Source organism: Myxocyprinus asiaticus, chromosome 26, assembly GCF_019703515.2.
Source record: "Myxocyprinus asiaticus isolate MX2 ecotype Aquarium Trade chromosome 26, UBuf_Myxa_2, whole genome shotgun sequence".
In the NCBI taxonomy this organism is placed as follows: Eukaryota; Metazoa; Chordata; class Actinopteri; order Cypriniformes; family Catostomidae; genus Myxocyprinus; species Myxocyprinus asiaticus.
Window position 1 is genome coordinate 42,159,211 of NC_059369.1, and position 13,539 is coordinate 42,172,749.

Consider the following 13,539-nt stretch of genomic DNA (forward strand, 5'->3'; position numbering starts at 1 on the left):
TCTTATGTATTTCCAGAAATAGCATTTATCAGTCTGAAATGAGATGTGTCATTGTCACCGTTGGACGACAGACTGGTTAGTAATTCACATTTGTATGTACACTACCAGTCAAAGTTTGGACACACCTACTATTTCTTCATTATTAATATTTTCCACATCTTAGAATTAGAGTAAACCAGTTGGAACACAAATTATAGAAAACAATCTCCAGATCCAGTATTTATCAGTCTAAAATGAGATGTGTCATTGTCACCGTCGGACGACAGACTGGTTAGTAAATACATTTTTTAAGCCCAGTCTGATGAAATTTATGTGAGCATTGCAACATTTTTGCAAAACTGAAATTACGTGCTTCATTACATGTTTGGCTGCAGTTTTCAAGTGAAATGTCCAGCGGGGGGCACCAAAACCGAGTGAAATTAGGTTGTTCTCAGACGAGGTTTTGAGGGTGAATTTTAGATGGAGGTTTTAATAATTTAAACATACTTCCCTAACCTAAAACTTTACCCTAAACCTAACCAATAGTGTCTAAAAAAGATAAATGAGAGTTTACCAAAACAGACATCCTTACCATTAAACAACACCTAACCCTAACCGATAGTGTTTTAAAATGGAAATTCAAAATAATAAAAAAAAAGGAAACACATTAATTGAAGCAACCATGTCATTTTGTGTCACTTCTATGCCACTTTCATTCATCTTTGGTTGGACTTGATCCATGGCAGTCAAGCCCAGAGTCCAATGCTCTATCAGGTGAGCTACCAATCAAGCTAATAACATAGGAGTAAGTGTGCAAATGTACAGTAGGTGTCTATAATACAAGTATTAAAATGTATCGTTTTTCAAACCATGAGTTTTGAAAGTGTTTTTATATCATAACATAGCGAGGGGTAAGTAATAGAGTGAAAATATGTTTTATAAAATCAAAATCAGCAACTGTACTTATGATTTGTGCGAAAATGATTAAATCACACAGTTGTTGTACCGCCTCTAGTGTTCATTTCACCAGGAAACTGCAGCAAAATGTAGAAAGCGGCACGTAAAGTTAGTTTGCAAAAATATACATAGAGTAACATTCATTCTATGAGACCAGGTTGCAGCATTTTTTTCACTAAAAGATATGTGCATTCTTTATCAGTATCAGGCAGTACTGTAAAAATGTTGAGGGTATCAACCTCGAAATGCTCCTAATAATCAATGATGGCTTATATTTACAATTGATGCAAATGTGATTTGCACTGGAACCAACATGGTCATTGAGATTGAGCAGGTGAACTCTGTCGGGCTGCACAAGGACTATCTGCAACTCAATGATTCCACCTGCACTTTAGACTCAAACAGCACTCATGTGTTAGCAAACTTTTCCCTCAATGCCTGTGGAACTATGATTGAGGTGATTGATCTTTTCTCCTGGGCTCATTTATTTTAACAGCAGAAGTGTATCAGTTTAAGTAACAAGCCATGAAAGGTTGTGAATAACAAATAGAGAGTGATTCTAACTGCTAAAATCATTGCACAGCGCACACTGCTTCAAATGGCTTATTGCTTTTATAAAAATGGCTGCAACAGCAATGTGAGCAATAAAAGACACCAATGTTCAATTTCTTAATCACATAATACAGCAGAAAAAACAAGACTTCTGCCAAGTAATATAGTTCATTAGCCTAATTGTAAGCTGTTTACGGATTCCAAGAAACATCGAAAACTGCAATGATATAGAATGTGTGGTCACAAATGTGTGTTTATCGACATACTTCAAATGTGGCATATTCAATCAGATTTTAGAGCTGGAACTATTCATTTTATAAATATACTTGTACTTGTATAAACAACACTAATATTTATCTTGATTTACATTGTGATTTTGCTTACAGGAGGATGACCAATACATCATTTTCAAAAATGCAATTATCTCGACGGATGACCCAAACAGCATCATTACCAGAAAACACGAGGTGGAGATTGAGTTCTTCTGCAGTTATGAGAAGTGCAACAACATTTCACTGCAGTTCATGGCACTAGGACACACGACCACCATCACGGAGAAAGGCTTCAGTACCCTCATATATCGCTTCAGACTCTTCGAAACAGCAGACTATACCTTAAAGATGGACCCAAACACATATCCTGTGGAGTATGAGCTCGGTCAAATGATATACATGGAGATCGAATCCCAGTCTTCAATCAACAACACTGATCTCTTCGTCGACTCATGCATTGCAACACCTTTCAATGATCCCAACTACCAAATGCCTTATTCAGTCATCCAAAATGGGTAAGAACAACCGACCATGAACAATGGACACAATGTAAATCAGTCAAATGAATTCACAATGGATCTGTTAAATGATTTAATTTGTTTCAGGTGCATCTTGGATGAAACCGTACAGTTCTACACAAACCAGCACCAGTGGTCCACTTTGCAATGCAAAACTTCAGATTTATTGGACTTCATGATCAGGTGGAAAAGGACACAATCCATCAAAGTTTTATGGTTGCATGCATATTCTCTCTTGGAATATGTAACCTAATCTGAAAAGGATGTGCATCTCTCTTTTGTCCCTCTAGGTGTTTATCAGTTGTTCAGTGATCCTATGTGAGGCAAACAATCCCAACACCTGCTGTTCTCAGGGCTGCATTAACTCCACCATCACACCACCATCGCACAGGAGAAGCTCCCATCCAGACCTCCAGTCACTTCGTCTCCCAGGGACCCCTGCGACTGAAGAGGAGTGTTGAGCGTGAAGGTAAACCTCAGTCAAAGACATCAATGTTACAAGACAACAGTAAGATATGCTGTTTTAACTTAGTCCAGTTGTTTCAATACGAACTCAAGAAACCACCTGCCTATTCTTTTCACAGTGCCGTTCACAACTTTGAACCTGAATCAAGTTTTCATAGCTGGATGTCTGCTCGCAGCTGTTGGTATGGTGTGTGCTGTTCTGATCTACCGAACCAGGAGACCAGAGGTCAAATATCAACCTCTACAGTCAATTGAAAATGAATGGATCATTTCACAGTCAAATAATTGTTTTGTCTTTGCTGCCTCAGGGCTGATTCTGGCTTTGAAATTGTATTGAATTATATTGTATTTTGGTACATAAATGGTTGGTAGGACAATATTTGATATCCTATGTCTTATAAATACAGTGCATATTTTTGCGTTACTGAAGACAACATTTAAATAAAAATGAAAGAGAAATTTAAATAAATTTCTGATTGATTTAAAAAAAAAAAAAAATAAAATAAAAAAAAAATCAGGCAAATTCTACTTCGTCAATAGTGATTCACATCTGCACATTAAGCCGGATTGCTCTTAGCCCAATTGTGAACCATACTGGACTCCACATGATATTAATCCCAGAACCCCTTTTTCTCCCACCTGTCATTTCCCTGATATTTTAGTTTTATTTGTTTTGAGTTTCCTCTTTCAGGAAGCTGAAAGTTGGTAATAAGCAGGTATTTGAGAAGGTAAATGGACTTACATCTCACGTAAGGTCATTGATATGGAGGGGTGCTGGCATCCAGGGAAACAAAAACAAAAACAATATAGATCAAAGAAAACAGGTAAACATTCTCATGTTCAAATAACCTATAATTCACATGCAGAGAGAATCGTTATTTTCACAAGCTATTTAAGACCACGGTCAAAATTGCTGTTAGACACACGTGATACTTGACACTGAAAGATAGCAACCAGATTCTACTGTAATTCTTTTTATATTTTAGTCTTTAGCTGACAATCTTGACTCTGGAATACTTTGCATGTGTGTGAACTAAAGAGATATTTATTTACAGCAAGGGTTTTTGACCTGTGGGGCAAGGCAGTGCGAGACAATGGGGATTCGATTCTTGCCAGAAACTCGAGTCTGATGAATTGGTTCATCAAAGAGACGAACACAAGAATGATTTGTCAAAAAATACACTCAGAAACACAGATTTGTTAACAAACTAAACACAACTTGTGGTTTTAGGTGCACTTGACTTTGTTTGTGTCATCATTTATGACAGATGGACCAGTTGTGTCATGAGTGAGTGAACATTCTGCTCCATACCGTATATGAAAAAAGTTGGGGTTTTAGTTAAAAAATCTGAATTTAAAGGTGCACTCTGTAATTTTTTCCTCATTAAAAAGTTTTACTCCTAAAGAAATAAGTTGCAATTTTGACACACGTATAAAATCATGACCATTAACATGAGATGAAGACTCCAGTCGTATCAGTAACCTTAAAAAAGCGGTTAAAATCTACATGCAGAGGGTCCCCTCATGGGGGCTGCCATGTTAGAATTGCATGACCAGCAGAAACTACTGGATGAATCTCAGACACAGCCTGTTATTAGACACTTTCACTCGTGAATGAATTTAATCATGGCTGACTCTGTGAATAGTGATTGTTTTCAATGGCATCAGTTACTGAAAACAATTGCGTTTAAATAGTGCTGCATCCACGCCCCTAGGTGTCAGTGTAAGTCCAAGGCGACAAATTAAAAAAAAATTACTGAGTGCACCTTTACAACATTAAAACATTTTTACCAAAAATAATGTGACCAAAGGCACACAATTTGCATATTTGTAGCTTCATCATATAAATGTCATAAATCTGTAGTCAATAAATTGGTATGAGGGACACATGAGCAGTATGTAGATGTTTATTGTATAACCAGTATTGAGTAGAATAATTTTCAAACCACTTCAATTATGTCCGTGATGGGATTGAGAAAACAAATGAGTCCAAATTAGAAAAAATTTAAAATAATAAAAGGGCTTTGATACCTGAGTTGGGAAATTTTATTTGCTGGAGGTTTATTGTGTGCCTAATGTTGTGGAATATTCAGACAATGAATCAAATGTATTAAAAAAATAATAATAATCCCAAATTGGAATATTACAGAATCCCAGGAATACTCTTATATTATATTTCTACTGTATTATATTAAATATATTTATATTTCAAAATATTTTAGATGTTTTATTTTTAAACTTTTAAAATATATTATAATGTATTATAAAAATATATATATATATTTTAATTTAAAAAAATTATAATATAATTAATTATACTGTGTATTATATATAGCCTGTACTTTTATATAGTGGTTTCTCAGCAAATATTGATAGATATGAATAATTGTGATTTATTTGATTAATTAGTCAGTACATCATGTAATTAACTCGATCGACAGCTCTTGTAAAAACAGAAATCGCTGATGTGCAACAATTAGGTGGTTGGCATTATACTTCAGATCTTATAACACCAGGGCCCACCCTGCATCCCACACACCACCGGGACACCCTGTTTCAAACTCCAAATGATTCTCTGGGGTGAACTAGCAGCTCCGCCCCAGCTGCATCCCACCCCACCCGCATCCCACCCCACCCCACCACTAAATCTAAGAGATTCCCCTATATAGGGGACTGAATGCCCTAAACTGGGGCCAGATACCTGGTAGTCTAGTCCCGCCCAGAATGCTGCACCCAGTGCTAGGAGCTAAACCTAATCAAATGGCAAGCACCTCAGAGCGACGGCCGGTATTCGTTTAAAAAATAATTTTCAGCTTTCACTTTACTTTATATTACATGATGCAGAAAATCTCTAATCTGAATAAAATGCCAATTAACCTCGCAGAACTTTCTCTCTAGAGTGGTCTCGAGCGAGTCCGAACACAAGCAAACCTGGAGATACACGGCCTTTATATAGCCGACAGACGTTCCATCTCGAATAACATTCCAACTCTAAGCTTTACGATGTCACAAGGGTCAGCTCCAAATTCCATGACAACCATGTCCCTATAACAGGCTAGTGGATCATGCCTCAGATTAGTTTAAACAAAGTTCAAACCATGCCAATCCACAAAGAGAAATTAATGAACAAACTAACTGTATTGTTCTCAGGAGATGGAACAAATTATTTCCTTTCAATTTAGATCACTATGAAATCCCAAACTAATCACTTTTAGATCAGATGTGGAAAAATCCCTATCAAATAAAACATTTATGTATTTCCCACACACACTGATGTTCAGTCCACAACTGACAGTCCCTGTAAAGAAGAAGAGTAAAAAAAGAAAAATAAAAAGAAGAAGAGCTCATTTATCCAATAGGAACATGCTGCTCTATTTATTGTCATTTTCCACCAGGTGGCAGGGCAGCATAGTAATATTTTTGAATGCACATTTCAAAAGAGATTCAGAGAGTACACAGAGAGAGAGAAACTTGGCCTTTAAATGGCATCGATTTTCTTACCTGACGCTCCATTCTAGGGCGCCACTTAACAAGCAGTTGTTCCAATCATTAAATGCCCCTGAGTCACCGAGCACAGCAGGGAGACTAATTAATTGATCAAACTTGGGTAAAAGCTGGCCATACAGTACAGACATGATGATGAAATTAGTGACCTAGTCTGTGTACAGAGTTTTATCATGAATTTTGATCCTGTAAAACCTGCAATTTTCCCTTAAGGATCCATTTCTACGTGACCTAACTCTTAAAAGTTGTTTTGTTGGTGCAATCTAATGTATTTATGTTGATTCAGTGATGTTAAGTAGTATTGTTGGCTTGAATCAAACCGGTTAATTTAGATGTAATACCACATAAAGCAACTTTTTTGGGGGGTAGCCTTGTTTTCATCCTTAATGCTTTTCATGCAGAAAATGTATATAAGGAATACTATTAATCGTTTTATGAACGTACATATCTTCATACCCTTTCAGACACAATGGAAGTATTTTGTACAACTCAGTACAAATCCTCCTTTAGTAAAGAGGACTAACAGCTAATCACATTAAAAGTCAAAAAAGACTACCTGATCTGTGGTAGAGCTACGGTGAAGGACTAGGCAGGCAAATGGGATTCTGAATTCTTCTAAAAATACCCATTTAATTAGTTGAGCGAGAAGCGTCTGCCAACAATAATTGATCTCAAACTAAATCCTGAAGTCTGAAAATAAAGTCTAAGGGGATCAGAGTTTAAAAATAACAATTACAAACTTCAAGCAAGAATTAGATTGCATAAAACACGCTCAATCAGCATTCATTAGATAATATTTCTAAAGTGCCATGAGAGATGGCTACATTTCTGTGAATATGCCAGCTATGCAATAGCACCTCTTTAATAAAGTTGTAAAGATTTCAATATATTCTAAATATAAACCGACTTAAGTGTGATTGCTATATGACATTACAGCTTTACCCATAATATGCAGAGTATTTCACATCAACAATGGGCTTGATCCACAGCCTAAAAATCCAAATAAAACACAAGCATTGTTTACTTAATTTATTATAATAAATATATTGTATGTACACTAATTTGACATGAGTACAGTTCCTATGTACAAATCAACCACTAAAATGTTGAAACTGTTGCAAAGTATGCAGCAACACACCTACTGTAGGGCCCATTTTGCCAGTGTACAGTCAATGAAGGGCCATCTGCAGAACAGAGTGACATACACCAATAGCTTGCTAGAATGGTGTGAATCACGATGAGCAACCTCAAATATGTCACCTATCAATATAAACTGAGAAACAAACATCGGTTTAATATGCAGAACCTTTTGTTGATGTCCAAGTGTCACAAGTTGTAAACTTCATGTCGTGGGTCTTCATCCAGTGACCAAATGTCCACTTTCTGTAATGCCTACTACTCTGTATATGACAAATATAGAATGTATATGCTACAACTAAGTCCTCTTTAAGTTTCAAGTGATGCAGTGCATTTCTTTTTGATTATGATCTGTTGCCTTCAATTTAGGGGTAGTAGATTAATCAGAATGATGGGCCATTAGCTGCTAACACTTGCCATCTAAACGTTGGCAAGGTGATCTCCAGCATCATGACATCATGCCATCATGCCTCCACAAATTCACAGACCTACTGAAGCAACATGTTGCTGCCTCCATCTACATTCCGACCGAACATCTAAACCCTGAGTCAGTGCCATCCTGATAAACAGGCCAAACTATGTATCTGCACCCAGACCCGTTACTCAAAGATTAATCACCAGGTAGCCTAGAATTCCAGCAATTAATAAAACCGCAGTGAATATAATGCCTGCGAATACTTTCATCATGTCAGTTTCTGTTTCCACCGTTTCTTTGGGTTCCTCCTCGCAAATCGAGATGACACCGACAGACGAATTTCCGACACTGACTGTGGATTTTAACTCGGCGCCCGCTTCCTGTTTCGCCTCGACAGCCCACGGCGCCACCTGCACTTTCATCTCCATCTCCTCCATCATCTGGTCCACCTGAGCGATCTCGGTCTCCAGCTCTTTGAGATCCGCCGTGTCGATGTTCGCGTCCGCTTCGTATTTCATGTTTTGGACGCTCATGGCTCGGGCCGCCACGGTCGTGGTACTGCCGGTCATGCCAGTTTGGATGAGATGTCTCGTTGGCACTTTGAGAGGGAAATCCTGCCCGATCTCCAGGGATCGCTTCATGTCCACCTCCAGGAGCTCCATGCTGCTGGTGAAGAGCACCCAGAGGCGCTCGTATTCGACGCGGTCGTCTTTGCTGATGCTCTTGTCTTTCAAAAGAGTCGTCAGTTTAGTCCTGTTGGCCACGGCCAACTCCTGGGCTTTTTTGCGGGTCTTTTTAAGTTCCTCTCTTAGGTTTTGAGAATCCGACGTGCTCCCCAAAGCGATCACCAGATGCCTGTAGCAAGCCGTCACTTTGTTCAGGGCGTCCAACATGGTTTTGCATTCGTCTTTGCCCATGTTTGCGTAACTATGGAGACGTGAATTCTAAAAAAGCCGGAGACTCGTGAATATCAGCGGTTGGCAAGGCGGAATCGCCTGGTTTATTATTAATAACGCGCGCGATGTTGGTCTCTTCTAGTTTCCACGGGAGCAGAGCAGCCATCCAGATCCAGTCAGCATCGCTCTCGTCACTGCAAATTCCTCACCATCCATGTTCGCCGTCGGGCTTATCACTAAATGGATCCCTAAACGGCTTTAGTTTTGCTGCCGGAGATTAGACGGCTTCAGAATGTCCGCGCACAGTGGGCGTGCGTGTGGTGTCGCGTGAATTTAAAAACGTTCGCCCCTCGTCTTTTCGCGAAATATTCACACGCGCCAGACGCCCATTTGAAAGATAACAGGAGTTCATTTCAAAACTCCAGATCGAACGTTTGGCTCCTGTGACATCACGAAGGCATTCCGAGAGAGGAATGTAAACAAACGTCCGAACGTTCTAAATGCGCCTTTTCTCGCGAGGATATTCTCGTCTGCGACGATGACGATGTTGACGCTGAGATTTTCTTAAGGGAATCCACTACACGGTCGTCTTCGGTGATGTTTAAATACCTATAAAATCTTGCGAGACCAGTCATGGCCGAATGTTCTCTATCTCTAGGAAGATCAGCCAAACCTGTCGCGATAGGTTGACCAATACCATTTTAGACTATCTATCTATCTATCTATCTATCTATCTATCTATTATAGGCTTTAAAAAGTATTTATAACAGCTGCCTGAAATATCTTTAAAATACTGACAGCATTGCAATAAAACATTAGATTATATTATTGTGTTATAATATATTATAGGCCTTTTATTAATAATTCCTTAAATTATAGACACACACACACACACACACACACACACACACACACACACACACACACTGGCGGCCAAAAGTTTGGAATAATGTACAGATTTTGCTGTTTTGGAGGGACATTGGGACTTTAATTCACTAAAGTGGCATTTAACTGGTCACAAAGTATAGTCAGGACATTACTGATGTAAAAAACAGCACCATCACTATTTGAAAAAAGTCATTTTTGATCAAATCTAGACAGCAGTCATCACTCCAACACCTTATCCTTGAGTAATCATGATAAATTGATCATTTGGTACTAGAAAATCACTTTCCATTATATCAAACACAGTTGAAAGCTATTTGGTTCGTTAAATGAAGCTTAACATTGTGTTTGTGCTTGTTTTTGAGATGCCACAGTATGCAATAGACTGGCAAAAAAGAAACAGCTTTCTCTAGAAACTCATCAGTCAATCATTGTTTTGAGGAATGAAGACTATACAATGCTAGAAATTGCCAAAAAAAAAAAAAAAAATGAAGATTTCATACAAAGGTGCACACTACAGTCTTCAAAGCAAAGGACAACTGGCTCTAACAAGGACAGAAAGAGATGTGGAAGACCAGATGTACAACTAAACAAGAGGATAAGTACATCAGAGTCTCTAGTTTGAGAAATAGACGCCTCACATGTCCTCAGCTGACAGCTTCATTGAATTCTACCCGCTCAACACCAGTTTCATGTACAACAGTAAAGAGAAGACTCAGGGGTGCAGGCCTTATGGGAAGAATTGCAAAGAAAAAGACACTTTTGAAAAACAAAAAGAAAAGGTCAGAGTGGGCAAAGAAACACAGACATTGGACAACAGATAATTGGAAAAGAGTGTTATGGATCTTAACCCCATTGAGCTTTTGTGGGATCAGCTAGACTGTAAGGTGTGTGAGAAGTGCCCGACAAGACAGTCACATCTATGACAAGTGCTACAGGAAGTGTGGGGTGAAATGTCACCTGAGTATCTGGACAAACTGACAGCTAGAATAACAAGGATCTGCAAAGCTGTCATTGCTGCACGTGGAGGATTTTTTGATAAGAACTTTTTGAAGTAGTTTAAGAAGTTCTGACATTTTTTTTCAAATTGTATATATATAATTGTATTATGTAATTTTTCACGTTATTAATGTCCTGACTATACATTGTGATCAGTTCAATGCTACTTGCATGCCGGTGAATAAAAGTACCAATTTTGTTCCATAAGAACAAAATCTGTACATTATTCCAATCCTTTGGCTGCCAGTGCATATATATACAGTATATATATATATATATATATATATATATATATATATATATATATATATATATATATATATATATATATATATATATATAATAGTTTGCAACAGACTTACATGCATTTGTACTTTGTCCCTGAAATATACTGCCATTGCTGTATTAAAGCATTATTATATTATATTATATTATGGTGAGCAGTGCGGGGCCGAGCGGCATCTGGGCAGGGCGAGGGCGGGAAGATAAGTGGTGAACGAGTCCCCAAACACGCTGTCAACTGGTCCTCAGCTGCACTGCTTCCTGGCGGATGGAAGCGGGCTCCTCCGTCTCCTGGCAAATGGCAGCGGCTCCTCCGCCTCCTGGCAGACGGCAGCGTTGAGGACTCCACAACAGTGCATCCTTCCTCCTTCCCAGGTTTCGGCACCAATGTAATGGGTTCACAAGATGGACAAAGAGCAGGCTGGAACCGGTTGAGCAGTCAGCGTAAACTTTTAATTACACAAATGAACTTAAACAAAACATAAAGAGTGTTTTGCAGCAAAACCCACAGACACACACAGCTCGTGCATCTCTCTCTCTCTCTCTCTCTCCGTCTGCCACTGTCTCCTCTACTTAAATACTCCCACCGCCCCTCACTAGAACGCGATACCGGTGTGGCGCACAGGTGGAACTCATTCACCACTTATCTTCCTGGCCTCGCTCTGCCCAGACGCTGCTCGGCACCGCCCTGCTCGCCACAATTATATTATATTATATTATATTATTAATCATTTCTTATGTAAAGGCACATGTGTGCACATGTATATATATATATATATATATATATATATATATATATATATATATATATATATATATATATATATACATATATTAATTTACTCACCCTCATGCTGTCCCAGATGTGTGACTTTCTATCTTCAGCAGAACACAAAAGAGGATTTTTAGAAGAATATCTCAGCTCTGTAGGTCCATACAATGCAAGTGAATGGTGACCAAAACTTAGAGTCTCCAAAAAGCACATAAAGTCGGCAGAAAAGTAATCCATGAGACTAAAGTGGTTAAATGCATGTCTTCTGAAGCGATATGATAGGTGTGGGTGAGAAACAGATCAATATTTCTATCCTTTTTTACTATAAATTTCCACATTTGACCAGCCCTGACCAGTTGGTTGCGACATGCACAAAGAATTTGAATCACCAAAAAACAAAAGAAGAAGAATGTGGAAGTAAAAGTGAAGATTTATAGAAAAAAGGACTTAAAAATTGATTATCAAATATTGTTTCTCACCCATACTGATCATATTTTTTCAGAAGTCATGGATTAAACCACTGGAGTCATATGGATTACTTTTATGCTGCCTGTATGTGCTTTTTTTAGACCTTCAAAATTTTGGTCACCATCCACGTGCATTGTATGGCCCTACAGAGCTGAGATATTCTTCTAAAAATCTTTGTTTGTGTTCAGCAGAAGATAGAAAGTCATACACATCTGGGATCTATCTATCTATCTATCCGTCTGTCTGTCATCTATTATTTATAATTTTAGCACACATTTTTTGTCAGCTTCCTTTTTGTCAGTTTATTGGATTACAAAAATAGATTTTGTGATGAATTCCTCTGCAGTTATTGCCATGGTCAATGTCATAAGGTGTATTTTGCTAGAGAGAAATAGGTAATTAAGGTGAGCTGCTCTGGAATATTTGCTCTAGATAGGATGAGAGACCATGCAGAGTTTCGAATGCCAAATATATTTGAATAAAGGATTAGTCGTGCATTAATAAGGAGGAAATATTGATTTTTGTTTTCATTTTACCTTTTTCTCAGTACACAAACCTACATTGGGATAGAGTTCCGTTCTAAATGAGGCTGATGTTGAATAGTGATTTACTAAATAAGTGTTATGTCCAAATCTGCATGCAAAATAGAATAATATTGCTGACCCACTGGGTGAAATACAGCATGTCCTTTCAGGCCACTGTCTGAGCCTGCCTCCCCAACCATGTGCCAGCTGTGGTGCCCCACCGGTGTGCCCACTACAAAGGACTAATTTGGGTGAGGAGAGTACGGTATACATTTAATCAATTATCAATGTTTTTCAGAAGTAGGTACAACAAATTCTGAACAAATGTTGAGGAACATAACTTCATCAGTGTTTCACAATGTTCTGAATGTGTAAGCCGAAAAATGAATCAAATGAATTTATAGCTAAAAACAGAGCTTAAAAGTTACATGAACAGTCTCTTCTCTTTACATTGCCAAGTGGAGACACAACATGATTTTGATTCAGATACTAGAATCGATTCGCAAAATGAATCATTATGAACATTTTTCGAATCGTTTTTACAGATTCAAAAGGATCAGATTGTTTAAAAAAATTCACATTGAACATTTTGTTTACGAATTGAATCATTTTTTTCTTAAAAACATAAACTGGGTTATAGTAAGGCACTTATAATGGAAGTGAATTGGGCCATTATATTTCAAAAGCATATCCACTAGACGTAAACAAAATGTGTGCTGATGTGATTTTAGTGTGATTAAAATGCTTACTAACCATTTCTGTGTAAAGTTCTATCCAATTTTACAAGTTCCTTACCATTATGTAATGCTGTATATTCTAAAACCCTAAAACGACTGTAAAGACAAAGATTTAAACAACTTTACAGCTCATAATAATACATGCATTTTAACAAAATAATTCATGTAAGTGCTATA

At 37.9% G+C, this 13,539-nt stretch overlaps 1 protein-coding gene and 1 pseudogene across 1 annotated transcript; one reads left to right on the plus strand and one right to left on the minus strand.

The window, feature by feature from the left end:
• The first annotated feature begins 1,249 nt into the window (after positions 1-1,249).
• LOC127417120 (oncoprotein-induced transcript 3 protein-like) lies at positions 1,250-3,179 on the plus strand (annotated as a pseudogene).
• A 306-nt stretch (positions 3,180-3,485) lies between these two features.
• On the minus strand, positions 3,486-9,194 carry LOC127416935 (regulator of G-protein signaling 9-binding protein-like). The gene is made up of 3 exons (XM_051656542.1): positions 7,386-9,194; positions 7,190-7,237; positions 3,486-3,517 (listed from the first exon to the last, which is right to left on the minus strand). The coding sequence occupies exon 1, from the start codon at positions 8,714-8,716 to the stop codon at positions 7,988-7,990; it is 729 nt and encodes a 242-aa protein (XP_051512502.1). The 5' UTR covers positions 8,717-9,194; the 3' UTR covers positions 3,486-3,517; positions 7,190-7,237; positions 7,386-7,987.
• Between the last annotated feature and the right edge of the window lie 4,345 nt (positions 9,195-13,539).

Excerpts from the sequence above, each read along its gene's own strand:
- LOC127416935 (XM_051656542.1), bottom strand. The coding sequence starts at position 8,716 with ATGGGCAAAGACGAATGCAAAACCATGTTGGACGCCCTGAACAAAGTG.